The sequence below is a fragment of the Moschus berezovskii genome, chromosome 14 (assembly GCF_049115385.1).
Source record: "Moschus berezovskii isolate FMDL1 chromosome 14, NW_MosBer_1.0, whole genome shotgun sequence".
In the NCBI taxonomy this organism is placed as follows: Eukaryota; Metazoa; Chordata; class Mammalia; order Artiodactyla; family Moschidae; genus Moschus; species Moschus berezovskii.
Genome location: NC_142473.1, coordinates 55,157,042 through 55,182,122, shown reverse-complemented (window position 1 = coordinate 55,182,122; position 25,081 = coordinate 55,157,042). Strand labels below are relative to the sequence as shown.

Sequence of the window (25,081 nt, the reverse complement as noted above, 5' to 3'; positions counted from 1 at the left end):
GAGAAGGAAATGGCAACCCACTCCAGTATTCTTGCCTGGAGAATTCCATGATCAGAGGAGCCTGGCAGGCCACAGTTCATGGGGTCGCAAACAGTCAGACATGACTGAACGACTTTCACTTTAGGTTCTTCGAAACAGATGTCCCAGTAGAAGCCCAGCAAACCTGGATTCTAGTTCTGATCTGCCTCCAAATCACTAGGTCACCCCTAGGAGGGTTTGACTTGATTTTCAAAGTCCTTTAAGTTCTAGCACACTAAGGTTCTGTTAGACCTTATCTGAGCCTTGTATCTCAGACTCCCTCGGAGAGTGAAGGCAGTGTTCACTCTCACTCATCCATCAAGTATTTACTGCGCATTTATTTAACGGGAAGAGAAATAAACATGACTTCTAATTCCTGTCCTCCAGGAGCTAACAGTTTAGCAACAGGAGAATAACACAGATCAAATCCTTATTTAATGACTCAATAAAACTTTAGACCCTTTCTTAAGAAGAAAAAAATCATTAAAGATCAAGTGGACACAGTAGAATGATATAATATAGTGAAATGACTAGCGAATTTAGAATTAAAGATATCTAGATATGAATCCCAATATAGCTACTTACTGTTACCTAGGCAAGTCACTCAGCTCTGATAGCCTCAGTTTTTTGAAGTATAAATGAGGTTAACAGTATCTACTCCATTAGGCTATACAGATTATGTGTTAATGCATGGAAAACTTTCAGAACAGTACCCAACAAGGCAAGCATTCAATGCAAGTAATGTAATAAATATAATGTAAGGATTCAATATGATAGCTCTTTTTTGTCAATGGCAGCTTTCCAGGTGGCTCAATGGTAAAGAATCAGCCTGCAATGCAGAAGACATGGGTTCAATTCCTGGGTCGGGAAGACCCCCTGGAGAAGGAAATAGCAACCCACTCCAGTATTCTTGCCTGGAAAATCCCATAGGTAGAGGAGTCTGGAAGTTGCAGAATCCACGAAGTTACAGAGTCAGACATGACTGAGTGACTAAAAACAAAAATATTTCAATGGCAACAATGTGTACAAAACCATAAGCACAGCTGCATAGTAAGCACAGTTGCTTAAATAAATGAGAACTCTTACTATGGCTTCACATGAGGTAACTAAAATAATCAACAAAAAGTGGTGAGGTATCAAGACACTCTCTGTCAGGGAAGTTTGAAAGCTAGATTCTGTTCAGGGCCTTGAAAGCAGCTGCTGGGGTGAGAGCCCAGTGCCCGAAAAGGGGCCGGTAGAGGCGCTGGGTGAACACAAGCCTGGCGTGCTGTGATTCATGGGGTCACGGAGAGTCGGACACGACTGAGCGACTGAACTGAACTGAACAATTCTGCCTGGTTAATTTATTTGTGTCTACTGTAGTATCTACTGGCATTCTGCTTAATGAATTAAGTTGAAGGCATTTTTAATGGCTAGCTTGGCAATAAATGGCTGAAAGTTACTCAAAATTCTCAAGACTAATGGCAGGGACTCTGGTGCCATCTGGTGGCAACACTCTGGTTCAACAATTTGTTTAACCAAATGCTTATACCTGATGCCATGAAAGGCACAAAACAAGGGGAAGCCGTGGCCCTAACTTCTCCTCCAGAATCTGGGGTAATGAGACATAAATGCATGAACTGGGCAGTCATGCAAAGCATCAGGCACTGGTATGGGAGTTCAGAGGAGAGATACAGCAGTGCAGGCAGAAGCTGTCAAGGGGAAGACTAGCCAGAAACAGCAGTGCTCTGGCTGGTTCTGAAAAATGACAGTGAAAGTCGCTCAGTCTTGCCTGACTCTTTGCTACCCCGTGGACTATACAGTCCATGGAATTCTCCAGGCCAGAATAGTGGAGTGGGTAGCCTTTCCCTTGACCAGGGGATCTTCCCAGGCCAGGGATCGAACCCAGGTCTCCCACATTGCAGGCGGATTCTTTACCAGCTGAGTCACAAGGGAAGCCACAAGCAAAGCTGGTTCTGAAGGAGGTTTCATTATGGTGTTTGTGTATGTGTGTGTGTGTGTGTGTGTGTGTGTGTATGCAAGCACACATGTGTGTGTGAAAGCCATTCATCCTCTTTCCCTGAATCTGCAAATATGAAGCTGAAGTGAAGACCAGCCTGAAACTGACTTACTAATTCTTTCAGCAAACATTTACGGAGGAACAATCCCAGCTTCTCTTATCTGGAAGGTAAGAATAGCAACATTCCACTTACCTCTCCACAAGACTACCCAGTTGACATGATGATGTTAGATGATACAGTAAGAGTTAGCTAGCCCTTATTTAAATGGACTTTGTTTAGATTTCTTTCATCTCAGAAACTGTAATTCAGGAAAACAAAAAAGAGCTGCCAGATTACATCCTTCTCTGGACACTAGCTCCCTTGCCAGAGGCACGTTTGACTTTCAGGATTCCCATCACTTCTTATTTGCCTGTGTTGTGGGGACAGAGATCACCTACTATGCTTGGCTGCAGAGGAACACCAAGGATGAAATGAAAACTACAAGTCCAGGTAGCAGAACAAAGAGACTCACAGCTTGAATCAACTTGAAAAAAAAAAAAAAAAACACTGATAAATGGACAGAGGTCAACCGGAAGAAGGTCTGGGATATGCTCCACGGCTCTGATCAATACTGTCATGAATGATTCAGATGAAAATACAAAGGATCTGCTTATCAAACTGTGAGCAGCACAAAGCTTGGGAGAAACGAGAGAGGAGCAAGGCACTGAACATGGAAAATAGAAACAAGATCCAAAATGAATGAAGCTCATTCCTACAGTTCTTCTAGCTCTACCATTCTGTGATCTGGTAAGCTGAAATGAAGAACCAAAACCTCAGGCTGAAACTTCACCAAGTACCCAAGTATAGGATTGGGAAGGAGCTGCTCACATGAAAGAGATCTAGGGGTTTCACCTGACTACACATTGTCAGGGAATGTATGCCAACAGGGTCATTATAAAAAAGCCGAGGCAACACTATGCTACTTAACTAAGAATAAACCCTGAATGAAGGAGCAAGTAGCTCTACCGTTCTCTGCTCTGTCAAAGAATCCTTCGGCCCTGAGATCTGGTTTTAGGTCCACAATGTACAAAGAACATTGATGAATAAACATGACCATAACAGAGTAGCCAGGATTACAAAGGGTCTGGAAACCAAATCACATAACAAACAGCTGAAGATGCTGGGATAACAGGCCTGGACAAAACTAAAGGAAGGTGTGGCTATTATGTGAAGATCATCCAGAAGTCCAGCAAGCAGATATAGTCAGCATGGTTTCTGTGATCTGGTAAGACCCCACGTATTGCTAGAATATTCCAAAAGGCAAAAACTTGGTTGGCAATTACCTCCTACCACACCGCTAGAAAATGGTCAAACTTATCATAAGAAACAGATAGTCCACTGACAAAAAAGATGTGCTAGATAGTTCTTTTCTATTGCTGACCTGAAAAAAATCTGCTTTTGTCTACCTTCTGCCTCTGAGTCAAATTCTTGTCCTTCAGAGAAGTGCAGAGTATATTTACTCCCTATTTCTTATGCCTACTCTCCTAATACCCCAAATTATGTCTTTTTCCCTCAAATCTTCTCCTCTTCAGGTAAAAGTGACTCAAGCAGTCATTTAACAAACACTTGCTGGGCATTTACTGGACACCAGGCTAAGGACTGGGGAATTCAGAGTTGATAAACAAAAGCTTCTCAAGGAGAAGTCTACTGAGGAGAAACAACCATAATGCAGTATAAGAAGCGCTATAATGGAGTAGGTCCTGGTGGCCAAGAGAGCAGAGCAGAAGTGCCCCACCCAACGTGGAGGAATTATCATCTCTGTCCTGGGTGGTCCAACACGTGCAGATGAAGAAAGGCATCATGATGCGGGAATAAGGTATCCTTGAGAGAGTACACAGGTACCTGAGGGAGGTGTGAGAAATGAGCCTAAAGAGGTAGGCAAGGCTCAGAGAAGGCTGATCACACTTAGGAGTTTTTAATTATATTCTGGGGAGGAAAGTTTTTCCTCACAGAAAGTGGATTACAACCCTTTACCATCTTAGTCAGCATTATCTAGCCACATTCTAGTGACCCTCTTACTGTCTCGGTATAAGAAAAAGCTATAGTACTTTAAAGATTTCCAGGTAGGAGATTTTGCCACTCATCCATTCCAGGAGGGAATAGCAGTTCAGGAGACAGGAGTCTGAAAAGATACTATATTTGGTAACAGACAGGGATGATGAAAGCTTCTCCTTGGAGATCTTTAAAAATAGGATAGATACTTTTCCAGGCATAGGCTTACTCTTTCCCCTAACATCCCTGAGGGAGCTAAGGAGCAAGTGAGATTAGACTCTGAATAGATGATGAAAACTGAGTTACAGAGAAATCAATCATCAAGTCCTGGGCTAGGCTTCTAACCCAGATCTTCTATCTCCCAAGTCCTGCCTCCCAGCCCTGGTCACCAAGTTAGGGGGAACCCTGAGGAGGCAAAGCAACATAGACCAAAGTGGGGATGGTTGTGAAAATACTGAAATCCAAGAAGAGGACATGGCCAAAAGTCATTAAAGGAAAACCCGGGGTGGGGGCGGGGAGGGGGTTAAAAACAGATATGACTATGGCAGAACTGTCAACAGTCTTCTGAAACTTTTGGAAACCTCAAAAGATGCTTGAGTACTCTATGGAACGAGCACTTAACCAAGAACCAGATTTTATATCCGGCTCTCCAATATGATGGTCATGTGCTCCTGGCAAATCACATCTGTATTTTGCACTTTGGTTTCCTAATCTGAAAAATGGAGACAAATCCCTATCCTATCTTATAAGTCTATTTGTTGTGAGGTTCCAAAGCAATAACAGATGAGAAAAGTATTTTGTTTTTAATCAACAAATTCAAAACTATAAAGCAGTGTAAGCTATTATTACAGCTGTTGCTGCTACTGCAAAGAACAGTACCTGAAATTTAAATACAGAAAACAGTAGGAATGCTTGCTCCCAAGAGCAGTTAATTTAGACTCTTCTTTTAACCTAAAATTTATTTTCTTTAACTCCTAAATTACAGAAAGAAGTTTGATAATCTTCACAGTGAAACCAGCAGATTGGCATACTCGCTCATAATCAACCTCTTGGCTGGCAACATCCATGCCGCTCTAGGTTCCAGAGTCTAGGACAGTGTTTCTCATTACAGATGAATTTTCTCCCCAGGGGACACTTGACAATGTCTGGAGATAGTTTCAGTTGTCACAATCAGAGGGAGGAAATTGTAGGTAGAAATCAGGGCTGGTGCTAAACATTCTATGATGCACCTCATAGCCCCTGAAAAAAATAAAGAATCATCTGGTCAAAATGTTAATATGCTCCCTACTGAGAAACCTGGTCTAGGAGAATAGAGTTAGTGTTTTTCTACGTAGTGGTCATGGGTGCCTAATGGAAGGCTGGGCCACCAATCAGCACTAGTAAAGAACAGAAAATTTCATTCAGTTGGAGAGAAACAGAGCCTTATCAATTAATTTCATAATTTCTTGGCATGCCCTGAGAAGCATTTTCTGTGAAGCTCTGACAGCTAATCTCAAACAGCTCATATTTCTACTATTCAACAACAATCTGAGAGCTTCTCCTTTACACATTCTCAAAGGAGTTATGATTCTTGTTTATTCCCATTCCTTACTCCACAGACATTTTAATGTGTTTAATATGTGTATTTTGGGGTTTTTTCTGAAGTAACAATAAAAATTTACTTTTCACATAGATCTGAGTAGCAAAAGCATTTTTTAATTAATTTTCTTTGGAGTATAGTTGCTCTACAATGTTGTATCAGTTTTAACCACTATTAATCACCACAGTTTAAACTGTAAACTCATAGATATAGCAAGTACCTAAAATCTGTTCAGGCAGGGAGAAGAACTTTAGATGCCCCAGGATGGAAAACAAGGAATAACAAGATGGGATATCCAAATAGAACAGCAAGGAATAGAATCCTCAGTCCACAGGATGGTTCAAAAATCTCATCTATAAAGTACCAATCCTAAAAATAAAATCAGAGCAATCTGGGGAAACAGATTGCAACACATATGTCAAAATGCTTATTCCTAATACACAAAAAGTTCTTATAAATCAGTAAGAAACATTCTAAAAGAATCCTAAGCAAGGAAAGAAATGTGACTGAACACACCACATGGTTCAGTTGTGAATAACATTTACATGTCATAATAATGTAAATAGGGAAAACTTATTTACTAAAAACTGGGAGGAGCAAAAGTATGTATGTGATGGGTATAGACGTAGTGGTATAAGATAATCACCACTTTCCATGGCAGAACATCAATACATGTTCAAAAGTAAAATTTTATATATATATCTATATATATTTTTAATATTATTTCTTTATACTTATATATATTACATATATATATCAAGGATGAATAAAGATAGGCAGAGGATTGTTGGTTTCTAAACATTACAGAACTACATGATTTTTAAATTAAATATTTTCACCATATTAGATTTGACAAAGATTAAAAATACTGAGGATTCTCTACATTCTCTTTAACACTGGGTAACAGCACTGTTTAACATCTGTTGGTGGGACTGTAAACTGCTATAACTTTTGTGAAGGGCAACTTGACAAGATCTACTAATAATTAAATGGTAATTCCACTTGACCAGGAAATTCCATTTTTAGGAATTCATTCTACAAAAATGCTGACCCAGCTATGCAAATTATTTCTGTAAAAAGTTTACTGAATCACTGCTGTAATTAAGATAAACATCACATTGAACAAGTCTATTGGTGCCATTTTTCCAACAGCATTTACTCAGTTCACGTGATTCTCTGTGTCACATTCTGGTAATTCTCACAATATTTCATCATTATTATTATATTTGTTATGGTGATCAGTCATCTTTAATGTCACTACTGTATCTGTTTTGGAGCACCACAAACTATGCCCATGTATGATAACAAACAATCAACAAACACTGTCTATGTTCTGAATGCTCCACTGACCACCCATTTCCTATCTATCTCCCTCTCCTTGAAAAAGTGAAAGTGTTAGTCGTTCAGTCATGTCCAATTCTTTGTGACCCCATGGCATGCCAGGGTCCTCTGTCCATGGAATTCTCCAGGCAAGAATACTGGAGTGGGTTGTTATTTCCTTCTCCACGGGATCTTCCCAACCCAGGAACTGAACCCAGGTCTCCTGCATGGCAGGCAGATTCTTTATTCTTTGAGCCACCAGGGAAGGCCCTCCCTCTCCCTGGGTCTCCCTATTCCCTGAGACACACAATATTGAAATTAGGCCAATAAATAACCCTACAATGATCTTTGAGTGTTCAAGTGAAAGGAAGAGTCACACTTCTCTCATTTTAAACCAAAAGCTAGAAATGATTAAGCTCAATGAGAGCTTAATCTCACTGGCATGTTGAAAGCTGAGATGGGTTAGGCCTCTTGGTGCCAGGTAACCCACGCTGTGAATGCAAAGGAAAAGTTCTTGAAGGAAATTAAAAGTGCTACTCCAGTGAACATATGAACGATAAGAAAGCAAAACAGCTGTATTACCGCTGATATAAAGAAAGTTTCAGTGGTTGCATAAAAGATCAAGCCAGCCACAACTTTCCCTTAAGCCAAAGGCTAATCCAGATCAACTCTCTGAAGGCTGACAGAGGTGAGGAAGTTGCAGAAGAAAAGTTTAAAGTTAGCAGTGGCTGGTTCATAAGGTTTAAGGAAAGAAGCCATCTCCACAATATAAAAGTGCAAGGTGAAGCAGCAAATGCTGATGGAGAAGCGGCAGCAAGTTATCCAAAAGATCTAACTAAGATGATGAATGAAAGTAGCTACACTAAATGACAGATTTTCAAATAGATGCCATCTATGACTTTCACAGAGAGGAGGAGAAAATGCCTGGCTTCAAAGATTCAAAGGACAGACTGACTGACTCTCTTCTTTAGAGGATAACGCATCTGGTGACTTTACATTGAAGCCAATGTTCATTTACCATTTCAAAATCCTAGGGCCCCTAAGAATTATGCTAAATCTCCTCTGCCTGAGATCTATAAACGGAACAACAAAGCCTCAATGACAGCCCGTCAGCTTACAGTATGGTTTACTGGATAGATTCATACAATTCATGGGGTAGATCATGGCATCTGGTCCCATCAGTTCATGGCAGACAGGTGGGAAACAATGGAAACAGTGAGAAACTTTTTTGTGGAGCTCCAAAATCACTGCAGATGGTGATTGCAGCCATGAAATTAAAAGACACTGGCTCCTTCGAAGAAAAGCGATGACCAACCTAGACAGCATATTAAAAAGCAGAGACGTTGCTTTGCCAACAAAGGACTGTCTAGTCAAAGCTATGGTTTTTCCAGTAGTCATGTATGGATTTGAGAGATCAACTATAAAGAAAGTTGAGTGCTTAAGAATTGATGCTTTTGATTGTTGGAGAAGACTCTTCAGAGGGTCACTTGGACTGCAAGGAGATCCAGCAAGTCCATCCTAAAGGAGATTAGTCCTGAGTGTTCACTGGAAGGACTGATGTTGAAGCTGAAATTCCAATACTTTGGCTACCTGATGCGAAGAGCTGATTCATATGAAATGACCCTGATGCTGGGAAAGATTGAAGGCAGGAGGAAAAGGGAATGACAGAGGATGAGATGGCTAGATGGCATCACCGACTCAGTTTGGGTAAACTCTAGGAGTTGGTGATGGACAGGGAGGCTTGGCGTGCTACGGTTCATGGGGTTGCAAAGAGTTGGACACAACTGAGTGACTGAACTGAACCGAACCCACAAAATGGGAAAAAATGCTTGTGAATTAGATATCTAATGATGGCGTAGTATCCAGACTATATAAAGAACTTCTGCAACTCAGCAAGAACAAAAAAGACAAAAACCCAGGAGTTCCCTGGTGCTCCAGTGGTTAGAACTTGGTTTTCACTGCCATGGTCTCAGTTAGTGAGGGAACTAACATCCTGTAAGCCACGTGGTGCAGTAAAAAAAAAAAAGGACAAAAATCCAATTAAAAAATGGGCGAAGAACTTGAAGAGACGTTTCTCCAAGAAAGATATACAGCCAGCCAATAAAAACATCAACACCATTCAGTTCAGTTCAGCTGCTCAGTCGTGTCTGACTCTTTGTGACCCCATGAATTATAGCACGCCAGGCCTCCCTGTCCATCACCAACTCCCGGAGTTCACTCAAACTCATGTCCATCGAGCTGGTGATGCCATCCAGCCATCTCATTCTCTGTCGTCCCCATCTCCTCCTGCCCCCAATCCCTCCCAGCATCACAGTCTTTTCACCATTAGGGAAATACAAATTAAAGCACAATGAAATCCCACTTTTATGCAAAATAATGTGGCTATAATAATAAAAAAAAACTTGGAAAATAAGTATTGGTGAGAACGTGGAAAAACTGGAACCCAATATAATGTGAGTTAGCATGTAAAATGGCACAGCTGCTGTAGAAAACAATTTGGCAGTTCCTCAAAGTTAAACATAAAGTTACATATGACTCAGCAATTTCACTCTAGGATATATCCAAGAACTGAAAATAGGTGTTCAAATAAAAACTTACAATGAATGTTCATAGCCACACTGTTCAAAACAGCCCAAAGGTGGAAACAACTCAAGTGTCCACCAACTAATGAATGGATAAACAAAATGCAGTATATCCACACAATGGAATATTATACAACCATAGAAGGAACAAAGTACTGGTAGATACTGCAATGTGAATGAACTTTGCAAACACTGTTAAGTGAAAGAAGTCAGGCACAAAAGGCCACATATTGTATGATTCTATTTATATGAATATCTAGAAAAGGCAAATACATAGAAAGCAGCTTAGTGGTTGCCAGGGTGTGCTGGGAGGGGAGAAATGGGAAGTGATTGCTAATGGGTATGGCGCTTCTTTTCAGGGTAACAAATATGTTCTAGAACTAAACAGTGACTGGTTGCACAACAATGTGGATGTGCTAAAGGACACTGAATTATACACTTTAAAACAGGTAAAATAGTGAATTCTGTTATGTGAAATTGTCCTTAACAAAAATAAAATTCTATTCCATTTCCACATAGTACCTGAAGATATTTTTGTCTTGAGCTTTTTTCTTCTTATGAATAAGAGCAAAAAAGTCCCTAACATTAGCTTTGGAGTTTACAAAATACTTTGCCATGTGATCTTATATAATCTTTCCAACACATGAGACAGACATTATGACCCCAATTTAGGGAACATAAATTTAGAGACAAGAAGAACTGAGTCTCAGAGAAGTACAAAGTCAGATAGCCAGGAAGCAGGAGCGTTGGCTAATCAAGTCAGATAGTTATTTACTGTTGCAAGGAAAACAAATCCAACTTCTGATAAGCTTGAAAAAGGACAGGAGATGCCATTGTGTATAAGATCTTGGAATTTTTCTTCTTCCAAAGTTAGTATTTTAAAGCAGTAAAAACATTCACTGTATCCAAGTTAATAAAAGTTTTAACAAAACCAATATAGATGATTATTGAATAAGAGCAGCATAAAGCAGGACATACAAATTTCCTCTTCCAATTTTCTAAAGATAGGAGTTTAAGTTTCTTGGTGCAAGATATGCTATAATGGTAGCATGTCCTCTCACCAATACAGTTCAGCATAATGTTTACAGGGCATGGCAATAAGTAATGAGATGACTGTGCATTTCCTTATACAACTGGCCTCATTAATTTACAATCACATTCCTATTGAGGATTAACTAGTGAATGGCACATTAGTGGTTTTCTAACACTCTGATGAGTCCTATATATGTTCTTGAGAAAGCGGAGGGGTGAGGGTTACCAGCCCAAGCAGAGCATCCTCTTATTTTCTATATCAGGCTTTTTCTTAAGATACTGTTTTAAGTAAGGACGTCATTGCTTTTTAAAAAAATACATATGGAAAGACACTGCAGTATATATATGCATCTTCAATTCTTCAGAGATTTTCAAAAATCTCTGCAGATAAGCTAACATTATATAATCATTTCTAAATACAAGCACAGAAATGCAAAGTGGGTTCACTCCACATTTGACTTAAGATTTTTCTTAAGTTTCTAGGTTCAATTAAACTATCCTGATAATCCCCATTTTATAGAATGGGTACTGTAAGCACACAAGGAGAAACAAGTGACTTATCTCACATGGCAGGGTGAAGCATAACAGGGTCTAGACAACAAACTCCACCCAGATGGCTTAGTCTGTTGGATGGTGCCTAGTTCAAAAAGCCTTGGTGTCACACAGTCATTCCATGCACTATGACCTGAAGATACAGATGTCTCTACTTGAGGTACATGACAATACTGGAGGTGGCTATGTGCCAGTAATGTCTGAAACATGTGCCAGCTCAAAGGCAAAATTAAGTCTCTCTTCCTCCTATGCTTCAGATTATCCTTTGGTTCCCCCGAGAGAAAATCCTTTCCAGAAGCACAGTCAAAATTATGAAACACGAAACAGAAAATTTGGATTCAAATTATGTCTCTATCGATTAGTTTCTCCTTCATGCCTGAACTCTCTGGCCTCAGTCTGTTCACAGTACTTACCTCAAGGGCTATTAGGAGGGTTAAATGAGATAGTTTAGCAGTTCCCATCCTGTGGGCTACAGACCTCTGGACATCTCTGGCCATATTATAAGAGGTCTGAAAAAGCACATACTAGAGAAAAAGAATTATTTAGGGTTTAAGACTAAAAGCCCTGGAGTAAAACTGTCTGGGTTCAAATAATGGTTTTACCACTGGAGCAGGTTACTTAGCCATTCTGTCTCAGTTCCTCATTTGTAACTGGAGGCAACAGTATTCATTGGATTATTATGAGGATTAAATGGGGTATATATGTAAAATGCTTAGAACAGTGACTGGCATAGTAAGAATTCAATAAATCTTAGCTATTATTGACATTTACTGAATTAGTATTTGCTATTACCTGAAAGAGATGGGAATACCAGACCACCTGACCTGCCTCTTGAGAAATCTATACACAGATCAGGAAGCAACAGTTAGAACTGGACATATAACAACAGACTGGTTCCAAATAGGAAAAGGAGTATGTCAAGGCTGTATATTGTAACCCTGCTTATTTAACTTATATGCAGAGTACATCATGAGAAACGCTGGGCTGGATGAAGCACAAGCTGGAATCAAGATTGCCAGGAGAAATATCAATAACCTTAGATATGCAGGACACCACCCTTAATGGCAGAAAGTGAAGAACTAAAGAGCCTCTTGATGAAAGTGAAAGAGGAGAGTGAAAAAGTTGGCTGAAAGCTCAACATTCAGAAAACAAAGATCATGGTATCTGGCCCCATCACTTCATGGCAAATAGTTGGAGAAACAGTGGAATGGGAGGAGAAGGGCACGACAGAGGATGAGATGGTTGGATGACATCACCGACTCAATGGACATGAGTTTGAGTGAACTCCAGGAGTTGGTGAAGGACAGGGAGGCCTGGCGTGCTGAAGTCCATGGGGTTGAGCGACTAAACTGAACTGATTACGACTATATGTGTTTACGTATTCTTTCAGAGTATATTTATCATCATGTGGATGCTTGCCAAGTTTTTTATGTTAAAGAAGGGTTGTTATACTTGAAAAGATTAAATACTTCTAAGATAATAGTTGCAAAAGAATTCAGTATACTACCTGCCATGTCCTCATCCAGAGTAGTTGCATTTACGATTTCAAAGTTTTTTAATTTACTGAGGTTTACTTTGTGGCCTAACATATGGTCTATCCTGGAGAATGGGCTATGTGCACTTAAGAAGAACATGTATTCTGCTGTTGTTGGGTACAGTGCACTGTGTATGTCTGTTAGGTCTAATTGGTTTATAAAAAAGTCCTCTGTTAGTCTTCTATCTGGCTATCCTATCCATTATGGGAAGTGGGGAAGTGAGTTCTACAACTATTACTATAGAACTATCTGTTTCTCCCTTCAATTCTGTTAATTCTTGCTTCATGTATCTGGGGACTCCTTTGTTAGGCTGCATATATGTTTATAATTTTTGTATCTTCTGGCTGCAGTGAACCTTTTATCAATATGTAATCACAGCAAATAGATGGGGAAAAAGTGGAAGCAGCAAAAGATTTTATTTTCTTGGGCTCCAAAATCACTGTGGATGGTGACTACAGCCATGAAATTAAAAGACGCTTGCTCCTTGGAAGGAAAGCCATGACAAACCTAGACAGTGTATTAAAAAGCAGAGACATCGCTTTGCCAACAAAGGTCTGTATAGTCAAAGCTATAGTTTTTCCAGTAGTCATGCATGGACATGAGAGTTGGACCATAAAGAAGGCTGAGTGCCAAAGAATTAATGTCTTTGAATTGTGGTTCTGGAGAAGACTCTTGAGAGTTCCGTGTACAGCAAGATCAAACCAGTCAATCCTAAAGGAAATTAACCCTCAATATTCATTGGAAGGACTGATGCTGAAACTGAAGCTCCAATACTTTGGCCAGCTGACACAAAGAGCTGACTCACTGGAAAAGATCCTGATGCTGGGAAAGACTGAAGGTAAAAGAACGGGGCAGCAGAGGATAAAATTGTTAGATAGCATCACCAACTCAATGGACATGAATCTGAGCAAACTCTGGGAGACAGTGAAGGACAGGGAAGCCTGGTACACGCTGCAGTCCATGGAATCGCAAAGAGTCGGACATGATTTAGTGACTGAACAAAAACATCCTTCTTTATCTCGTGTACCTTTTTTGATTTAAAAGTCTATTTTGTCTGACATTCAAGAGCCACCAAGCCATCTTTCTTGGTTATCATTTGCATGAAGTATCTTTTTCCATCCTTTTACTTTTATCTCGTTTCTTTGTATCTAGAGTATCTTACAGACAGTATATGGATGGATAATGTGTTTACTTAAATCAACCTGACAATCAGCCTTTTTAAAGGAGAATTTAATTCACTTAAAGTAATTACTAATAAGCAAGGATTTATTTCTGCCATTTAGCTTTATGTTTTGTATGTTTTTGTTCCTCATTTCCTATATTAGTACCTTTATAGGTCTCTCTAACTCTGACCCTGCCTTCTCATCACCTGCTACATTGCCTCCCCACTGTCATTGCCTTTTGAAAATATTAATTGAAAGATTCACTGAAGACTTGGTTTTTCTAATCTATCTGAATAGCTCCTGATGAACAGTTCCTTCATGAATTTATCCCACAATGTTAAAAGGAAGGACCTACCTTTTCTGGCCATGAAAGTAGGTTCAGGTGCTAGCCCAGTTTTCACCATCTGAATAATTTGTCCCTTAAAGGCACATTCACAACACACCATTCATACACAGTTTATTATTATTATTGATTCCTTGCCTATATGAGACCTGGGTTGGGCTGGACTCTAGAATATTTCTTGAGTCTCTTGATGACTGGCAAACAAAGAAATGAGCAAAGTGGCTTACATTGTAGGAGCGGGGATGTCTCTGTTTCCACTGCACGAGGAGCAGTTGGGCCACCACCAAGGTAGCGATAAGGATGAGGACCATTTCAGCATGCATGGCTTCGTGGCCGCGATGCTTGGCATGCATGCGTGCGTGCTCGACCCTGAAAGCCAAACAGATGCAGTGAGCTAGGTCAGAGATGGTGTGGTGATAAAGGGCAGTGCGTTCCAGGGATACTCACTGGTCTATAGCTCAGAACACACTGTTTTAAAAAATAATAAAAATTTTTATTTTTGGCTGCACGTGGTCTTTGTTGCTGCATGTAGGCTCTCCTTAGTTGCGGTGAGTGGGGGCTACTCTCCAGTTGCAGCGCGCAGGCTTCAGTAGCTGTGGTGCACAGCCTTAGTTATTTCGAGGCACGCAGAATTTTCTCAGACCAGGGATCAAACCTGTGTCTCCTGCATTGGCAGGCAGATTCTTAACCACTAGATCATGAAGGAAGTCCAGAACATACTCTTAAACTGTACAAATTAGGGGCTAGAAAGACACATGCCTTAGAAGACAGGAATTCTGAGATAGAACAGGGGTTCTAGGGGCTCCAGTCACCAAGGTTAGGTATGGGGTTAAAGGCTGATGGCCTGCTCCCTACCCCCAATGGTAGAAACAGTGGATTCCTTTCCATTTTGGTCCTATTTCAACCTGTCACTGGAAGGAGAAAAGTAACCCAGAGAGAAGGTCACAGCCATAAAGGCTCATACTCTTATTCAATAATATTTATGACACCAATAAAGGAATAATATTGCAAATGTGTGCTAATTTCAGGGTTAAAGTCTTGCTTTATTTCTCCTATCCTCTCTGTCAGGATCAGAGATCCTTAAGACTAAAGCCTGAATAATGTGAACCGCTTCAGCTTTATACTAGTCCAACAGTGACTTCACTATCAGTATCCAGAGGTCTTTTCAAGGGCTCAGGAGAGAAAAACTAGAAACTCTTATTTAATCCAAGGCTGGCATTTTCTTGTCTTGAGGATTGGGAGAAAGTGATTTCCTTGGCCAATACAGGCAAAAAGCTTCCTCTGAAAACAGAAAAGTCAATCCCACCATTCTGGGTCAGAGTCAGCTAAGGGAGAGGAATAAAGGAATTAGAAAACTGAATACAAATATAACCTGTGGTCAGGAGTTTTGGTGCAAGTTCTCCATGGTGGTGATGGTGGGGGTTTAGTCGCTCTGTTGTGTCCAACTCTTTGCGACCCCATAGACTGCAGCCTGCCAGGCTTCTCTGTCCATAGGATTCTCCTGGCAAGGACACTGGAGTGGGTTGCCATTTCCATCTCCAGCAAGTTCTCCCTACCCGAGGGTATCAGGCAGAAAGGGAAAGGACAACATAAACGGTATCTATCTTCATGGAATCCCCAAGGGTAATGAGAGACTAAACAAGAAGAACCAGTGGGATGCATTATAGATATATAAATCATAAAGAAATATAGCAAAAAGTTAGTTGTAGATTCTAGGTGGTAGGTACAAGGGTGTTCAGTGTACAATTCTTTCAACTTTTCTGTATATGAGATTTTTCATAATAAAATGTCAGGTGGGAAGATTTGGTAGGCAGTCAAATGTCAGCCAGTCAGGTGGGAGAATCTGACAAAATATATTAATACGGGGAGGAGTCAGAAACTTAGGTTCAGAAACACCTACGTGGTCTTAGCCAAGAAAATGTACATCTCTTCACCACAATTTCTTCATCTATCAAAAGGAGTCCATATCTTTTCTGCCTCCCTCATAGGATTATTTGTTACCTGAACTAAAAGGGCAATAGAAATTTAAAAACCTAAGGACTATGGGGAGTTATAAAGACAATAAAAGATAAGTTTCCTGTTCTCAGATAGTATATAAGTGACTGAATGTGTACAAGAAATCAAAGAAAGGATTGAGAAAAAATAGAAGTCATCTAGCTCAAGTTCGTAATCCAGTGTTCGAATACCTCCATTGGCTGAGAATATATGCCTCTTAGAGTAATCTATTTAGAACCAGCAATGTCTGACACATTTTTAGTACTCATATGTGCCTATGAAGGAATAAAATTCTAATGTTTTAAGAAGCAGGAAGCTCAGTATCTCACAATATATCATGTTTTTTTTTTTTTTCCTAGTATTTATTTACCTGCCCCAGATCTTAGTTGTAGCATGTGGGAACTAGTTCCCTGATAAGGGATTGAACCTGGGTCCCCCACATTGGGCACATGGAGCCTTAGTCAATGGACCACCAGGGAAGTTCCAATATACCACGATTATTTTAATGATGTTTCTGATAATGAGATAAAATCTATCTTACTACAGCATCAATCCTTCAGACCTAATCCTATGCTCTGGAACATATCCACTCTCTCTTTCCCAATGCTGCCCCTTCAAATATTTATCATAATTTAAAAAAAAAAAAACCAAGGCTTCCCTGGTGGCTCAGTGGTAAAGAATCCACCTGCCAATTCAGGAAACACAGGTTCAATCTCTCTCTGATCAGGGAAGATCTCGGATGCCACAAAGCAACTAAGCCTGTCCACCACAACTACTAAGCCTGTACTCTAGAGTCCTGGAGCTGCGACTACTGAAGCCCATGGCCTAGAGCCAAGCTTCGCAACAAGTGAAGCCACTGCAATGAGAAGCCCACCCACTACAACTAGAGAGTAGCCCCTGCTTGCTGCAACGAGAGAAAAGGCCCTCACAGCAACGAAGACCCAGCACAACCAAAAATAAATATAAATAAATAAATAATTTTTTTTTAATTCCTTAAAAAAAAAAAAAAATCCTGTTCCTATCACCATTTTCCTGGGCCCTTTTAGGCTAACAGTTCTAGATCTTTTAAACATGATGCATATAACATAATGTGAAGACCATTAATTCTGAATGCCTTCCAGATGTATTTAGCTAAACATCTTTTAATATGCAGTATTTACAATACAATCAGTGTGGACTCAGCAAAACAGAACACAGCAGTACTGTTGCTTTCCTTAAGGCAGATAGCATACTTTCAATGAACACCTTCCAAAATGTGGACTATTTTGGTAGCTCAGGTATACAACTGGCGCATATAACACTTAAAGTCACCTAAAATCTGGTCATGAGTCACTATCTTTGCCATTCTATATTTTTATCATCAATAGTTTTCCTCTAAATGAAGTGCTTTTTTCTCACTATTAAAACTTCACTGGGTTGATTTCAGCTCATTGGTCAGTTACCTTGTGAAGTTTGAGGGGTAAGCACTCTTGAAACTCATTTACTGAGGAGAAATAATGACAATAAGATATCTGTTGACTCACTCTGGTTACAAAGCAAGTTAGTGGCAGATGTGAGATCAGAAGATACATCTCCCATTTTCTCAAACACAGCTCTCTGCCCTGATTCCCAGATAATGATGATGTTAATGATGATAACCATCCTTAAAACAGGTAACACTTACTGGAAGCTTACTACATGCCAGGAACTGTTCTAAGAATCTCACAATTATTAATCTTCACAACAACTATATTATGGGTACTGTAGTTTTCCTCATTTTACAAATTGGAAAAACTAAGGTAGTATGAAGTAAACTTGCCCAAGATCACATCACTAGGAAATGGCAGAAGTAGTATTCAAACCCAGATGGATGGTTTGGTACAAGTATCTATTTACTCTCAAGGATTGAGGGAGCTACCCAGGAGTGACTCAAATACTGGGAAAGATCTCAAATGACCTGTCCTCCTCGCCACAGATCACTTGTCTCCCACAGACAAGGAAGCAAAAAGGGTAGGTGTACAACTCTATCAGTAGGATTAAGCTATGGTTCCCACCATGAAGGGCCCATTCTGTCACACTTACTTCCATTGCTCCTCTGGAGAGAGTTCTGACATATCCACCTGTAGAAAGACACCACCATAAACATCCATTACTATCTTAGAACTGTTCCTGCCCAACATACAGGGATTACACATTTGCTAGAGCTAAAAGTATGAATCAGGATTTGTGGGATATGAAGCTAGATAAAATATTCTGTCATATAATACCATATGACTCTAATTGGCCTCATTAGACTAAGCATCAGTCCCTTTTCTGCTATCAGCTAGTGGTATGACCTTCCAACCACAAAGCTCCAGTTCTATCTGTTAGTCTTATACTTTTATAGCAGGATTTCTTAAACCTGGACACTAGTGATAATCTGTGACTGGTTAATTCTCTGGGTTGTTTGGGAAGGGGGGGTTCAGTAGATTGTATAATGTATAACAGCATCCCTGGCCTCTGCCCACTAGATGCGAGTAGCATCTTCACAGATACAACAACCAAAAAAGTCTACAGATAGTATCAAATGTCCCTCGGGGGATGAAAAATTGCCCCCAGGTGAAAAACCACTGCTCTCGAATAACACTAGAGCAGTGGTGGGATTGCATCACTGACTCAACGGATATGAGTTTGACCAAACTCCGGGAGATGGTGAAGGACAGGGAAGCCTGGCATGCTGTAGTCCATGGGGTCACAAAGAGTCAGACAAAACAGAGCGAATGAACAACAAAATAATACTAAATTCTTTGAGTTCAGAGCTTGAGTCTTCTACCCCCTTGTAGCCATATGGAAGAATACCCAAAGCTCAGGACATAAGTCACTAAATATATTCTTACACTGAACTGAGCTGAAAATGCTTTTTGATGTAGAGAAGACCTCATAAACACTCAAAGGAATCAATCAACAAATATTCCTTTAGTGCTTATGAAGTTCAAGACCCAGTTTCCCACTGTTCCTCTGATGACTTCAGAAAAGTACCTTAAGTGGAATGTTTACAGTAAAATGGGCAGAACTCCACTCTACTACTAAGTAAATTGGTACATATTTACCATGCATCTTTTATGTGTGAGCACTGGGGATGTTAACCATTGCTTAGGGAGGGGTTTCTGGTTTCCACATATCCCATCTAGGGAAGGAAGGAAAGGGAGGGAAGAAAGGAAAGGGAGAAAAAGAAAGAGGGGAGGGGTAGAAGGGAAGGGAGAAGACGAGGAGAGAGAGAGGAGGGGAGAAACAATATCCCAAGGCTTTCCTCAGACAACCAAGGTAATGAAATCAACCATCCCCTTGTCCTACTTTACACTGTTTCACGGAATTCATTCAAGTGACCTGACTCATCTCCCTGGAAGGACAGAGGTCCCCTCCAAGAGAGGACAACTAGATGCAGGAAATGGAAAGGCCCAGCTGGGTGGTACCTGAGCAGACAATTCAGAACCACAGTCTTACATTATCTTAGATATGCTTTCCAAGTGATCTAACTGCTGCTTATATCCAGGGCCAGGGCCAGGGTGATATAAGCAAGGCACCGAGGACTCAAAATTTACAGAGGCACACATTTTCAGGTACTGACCCTGCACTTGCATGACCTTAACAGTGAGTGCCTCCTTCAAGTCTGTGCTCTGCACTTTGTATGCTTCACCCTAGTCCAAGTCCTGCTTATGTTTACCTTGCTCCCACCCTAGAGCATCTCACAGAAATAAAGAGAATACACTGCTTTTGTGTCTTTCAAGAATAGCAGAGCTGAGCATATATTAAACACTCAATGAGTATTTATGGAATTGAATTGAATTCCTTCCAACAGGGTAATAAGTAAGTATGTTGACAAACCAGCATCCTATCTGGAGATGCTTAAATGAGGATATAAACAAACACTTGAAAAATACCTAATGAGCATCTGGGAAATAAGTATTCATTTTCTGGAGGCACCTAGAAAATCATGCTTTAAAAAACTGCATGGCAAAACAAAACAATAGAACACAACTACATGTTCAAAAAAGCAAGACAAGTCTGTTGAATGGAAAACAAGGAAGATCCAGAGAACTGGGCCAGGCATGGGGACACCTCTCTGTGAGACAGTGGTCAAGCATGCCACTGTTTGTGCCTTAAAGTTTCTCTCATTGGAAAATAGAGACTGTCTTCTGACTTCATCGTGGGGCTGTGAAAATATACTAGTACTATATTGCAAGTGATTTCACTGCCTATCCTCCTAGGAGTGTATGTGCTCAGTTGCTAAGTCATGTCCAACTCTTAGCGACCCCATGGACTGTAGCCCATCACAGTCCTCTGTTCACGGAATTTTCCAGGCAAGAATACAGAATTGAGTTGCCATGCCCTCTTCCAGGGAGTCTTCCCAACCTAGGGATCGAACTTGAATCTCCTGAGTGTATTTTACAAAGCACTTGGAGAGGCCAGGGAACTGAATGTTGGTGAAGCACAGGGCAGTGATGCTTTCAGAGCCTCAGGGAAAGCTCAGAAAGGCACACTCTTACACTGAGACTAGACTCGGTGCTTAGAAGACCATTTAGCATTTCGTGGAGTAGTACAAGTACTGGAGTGGAGCAATGCTAAGAGTCAAGAAATGATGTGGCTTTAATATTTCCATCCTGAACCAAAAGATTTTAAAAATAACATCCAAACCAGTCACCCAGCTCAAGCGGAAAAACAAGGAAAGCTATAAGCTATATCTGTGAGTAAGCTGTACCCTAGAAATACATCTGCATTTTCTCCCTCACTAATAAGTTCATTCATCTGGGGCCAAATAGCAAGTCGTTCAGGTCCCCTGTCCAGGCTCAGGTAGCTAATTAGGCAGGCTCTCAGGGCAGGATTGATAGGCCCATATTCCACTCCCAAGACCCATATACAGAATGTCTTTTTGACAACCAATCACTCCTCTCCTAGGATTTCACAAAGCTTATAGTCATGTAAATCTACCAAAGTCCAGATTTGAAAGAAGTTAAACCAAAAATGTCAGGCAGAGGGCAAGATAAAATTTCACAAAAATGGAAAATGATCTGTGGTTGACTGATATATTTTCTCAGGTGCAAAACACAGATGGATCCACCAGTGTAATCCCACAAGCAGTCCTCTGTCCCCCAGAAATACTGATACTCTGGGGTCTCTTGAGTCTTTACACAGAATGATCAGTTTGTCCCTTCAGCCCTTCTCCTCCACAAAACCACATTCTGCCTTTCTGAAAAATGCTAGCCAAACAGCCAAATCCTCCTGGATCCAGAAAGGCTCATTAGACTGACCCCACTCACTGAAGGGAAAAAAAAAAAAATCCTCTACTGCTTTGAGCATGATCCACAGTCCAGAAGCATCAGCACCCTGAGAGCTTAAAAAGAGAGGCTTCAGAATCCATCCCAGACCTCCTAGATAAGAAACTGCATTTAATAACGTAACCGGGTAATTCACATGCACATAAAAGCACTGCTATCGTATTCCAGCACTCACATTCAGTCTGTCCTACAGTCACACACCTCCACGCACCTGCACTGCTTTTGTTAACAGCTTTTCTGAGATCTAATTCACACAGCATAAAATTCACCCATTTAAAATGTGCTACTCAATGTTTTTAGTATATGCAGAGTTGTGCTACCATCACTGCTATTTAAATTTAGAACGTTTTTACCACTCTCAAAATGAAACCATGTATCAGTCAGCCATCACTCTGCAACATCCCTCAGTCCAAGAAACCGCTAATTTAATTTCAATCTCTATCTACACATTTGCCTATTCTAGACATTTCATATAAATGAGATTTGACAATATGTGATCTTTAGGGAATGGCTTCCTTCCTTCACTTAGCATATTTTCAGTGTTGCTGCAGGTATTAAAGTCATTCCTTTTTACTGCCAAATAATACCATATTATATGAATATACAATATTTTCTTTGCCCTTTCATCAGCTGATGGACATCTGTATTGTTTACAGCTTTGTGCTATTATAAATAATGCTGTTATGAACATTCACTTACAAGTTTTCTTTCATACAGACATGATTTCATTTTGCTTGAGCATATATCTGGTAGTGGAACTGTCTGGTTATATGGTAACTCTATGCCTAAGCTTTGGAAGAACTGCCACCTTGTTTTCCATAGCAGTTGCACCATTTTACATGCCCACCAGCAGTGCATGAGAGTTCCAATTCCTCCACATCGCTGACAACACTTGGTATTATCTTTTTGGTAAGAAGCATCCCACTGGGTGTGAAATGGTAGATTAATGTGATTTTGATTTTGCACTCCTCTGATGTATAAGGATGTTAAGCACCTTTTCATGTGACGATCAGCCATTCACATATCTTCTTTGGAGAAAAGTTTATCCAGATCCTCCGTCCACTTCTTAAAAATGGACTTTTTTCCCAGCAGTTTTAGGTTCACCACTGTCCCTGGTGGCTCAGACAATAAAGCGTCTGCCTACAATGCAGGAGACCTGGGTTCAATCCCTGGGTCAGGAAGATCTCCTGGAGAAGGAAATGGCAACCCACTCCAGTATTCTTGCCTGGAAAATCCCATGGATGGAGGAGTCTGGTAGGCTACAGTCCATGGGGTCGCAAAAGAGTTGGACACAACTGAGCGACTTCACTTTTAAGTTCACAACAAAACTGAATGGAAAGCAGAATTTTCCATATGCTCCCTACTCCTCAATAAGCACAGCCTCCCTCATCAACATCCCTCATCAGAGATGTACCTTTGTGCCAACTGAGGAACCTACACTGACATATCATCACCCAAAGTCCATAGTTTACCTCAGAGTTCACTACTGATGTACATTCTATGGGTTAGGACAAACATAACATTCTTATGGACACATATCCATAAACAGAGTATCATACAGAGTAGTCTTGCTGACCTAAAAATTCTCTGTGCTCCTCTTATTCATCCCTCCACCCTCCCTAATCCCTAGCAATCACTGCTTTTTTACTGTCTCCATAGTATCACCTTTTCCATAAGTTGAAATCATGGAGTACATAGCCTTTTCACATTGGCTTCTTTCACTTAGTAACCGTATTTAATATTCCTCCATGTATTTTCATGGTTTAATAGCTCATTTCTGCTTTAGTACTGAATAAAATTCCACTGTCTAGAAGTACCACAGTTTATTTATCCATTCATCTACCAAGACACTATGTGTGTGCTTAGTCACTCAGTCATGCCGACTCTGCAATCCCCGGAACTACAGCTTGCCATGCTCCTCTGTCCATGGAATTTTCCAGGCAAGAATACTGGAATGGGTTGCCATTTCCTACTCCAGGGGATCTTCCCAACGTAGGGATTGAACATGTGTCTCTTTGTCTCCTGCATTGTCAGACAGATTCTTTACCACTGGGCCACCTGGGAAGCAAAAGGCATCTTGGTTGCTTCCAAATTTTGGCAATTACAAATTAAGCTGCTATAAAGATCTGTGTACAGGTTTCTGTATGGACATACATTTTCAGATCCTTTGGAGACATATTAAGGAGCACAACTCCTGGATATGGTATGGTAACAGTAAGTTTAGTTTTGCAAGAAACCGCCAAACTATCTTCCAAAGTTTGATGGAAGATATTATCTTGCATTCCCACCAGAAATAAATGACAGTTCCTGTTGCTCCATCCTCCCAGTATTTGGTAGTATCAGTGTCTCAGATTCTGATGATTCTAATAGGTGTGTAGTGGTATCTCATTGCTGTTTTAATTTGAATTTCGCTGACTACATAAGGTGGGACATCTTTCATATGCTTATTTTCTATCTATATATCTTCTTTAGTGGGCAGTATGTTAAAGTCTCGAGCCTACTTTTTAAACAGGTTTTCTTCTTATTACTGAGTTGAAAGAGTTCTTTGAATATTTTGGATAATAGTCCTTTATTTCTTTATTGTATATTTATTTATGGCTGTGTCAGGTCTCAGTTGTGGCATGTGGGATCCTGGGCTTCCCAGGTGGTTCAGTGGTAAAGAATCTGCCTGCCAATGCAGGAGATGCAAGAGACATGGGTTCAATCCCTAGGTTGGGAAGATCCCCCGGAAGAGTAAATGACAACCCATTCGAGTATTTCTTGCCTGGAAAATTCCATGGACAGAGCAGCCTGGTGGGCCACAGTCCATGGGGTCATAAAGAATCGGACACAACTGAAAACACACACACACACGTGGCATCTTAGTTCCCCAACCAGAGATTTAACCTGCATCTTCTGCACTGGAGGATGGATTCTTAACCATTGAACCACCAGGGAAGTCCCTGACAATCTTTTTTCCTGACAATCTCTTTTAACTGATGCGTTTAAACAACTAACGTTCAAAGTGATTACTGATACAGCTGGATTAATATCTACTATATATTTGCTACTGTTTTCTATGTGTTGCCCTTACCTGTTCCTATTTTTGTCTTCTTTTTCTGCCTTTTGTAGTTTTAACTGAGAATATTATATGATTACATTTCCTTTCCTTTCTTAGCTTATCAGTTATACTTTTTTTTTGGCCACACTGTGGGGTTTGTGGGATCTTAGTTCCCCAACCAGGGATTGAACCTGGGCCATCAGCAGTGAAAGCACAGAGTTGTGACCATGGGACCACCATGGAATTTCCTATACTTTAATTTTTACTTCTTTTGGAGATTGCTCTAGAATTTGCAGTATACATAAATAGTAAAATCCACTTTCAAATAATACTGTATCACATCACAGATAGTGTATCTTATAACAACAAAATAACCTTAATTCCTCCTCTCATCCCTTGTATCACTGCTGTCCTTCATTTCACTTACCCATAAATACACATACATACACAAGCTTATGCAGTCAAATATAGTGTCAGTATTACAACTTTCAAAAAACTATTCACTGTTATATCAATCAACAACTTGTAAACTAAAAGAGCAACTACAAAATTCCTATAGCTTATATATTTAATGGTGAAAGATTGAATGCTTTCCCC

General features: G+C 40.3%; 1 protein-coding gene across 3 annotated transcripts in view; it reads right to left on the bottom strand.

Annotated features, from left to right (window-relative positions):
- RNF121 (ring finger protein 121) overlaps positions 1–25,081 on the bottom strand; it is a 76,707-nt gene that overhangs the window by 26,058 nt on the left and 25,568 nt on the right. For 2 of the 3 annotated variants that reach the window (XM_055423578.2, XM_055423579.2), the window contains 2 exons: positions 18,212–18,249; positions 14,383–14,524 (listed from right to left, as the gene is read on the bottom strand). In XM_055423578.2, coding sequence (XP_055279553.1) covers positions 14,383–14,524; positions 18,212–18,249 — 180 coding nt within the window. The remainder of the gene's footprint in view (positions 1–14,382; positions 14,525–18,211; positions 18,250–25,081) is intronic. The other variant, XM_055423580.2, reaches the window with a different exon arrangement.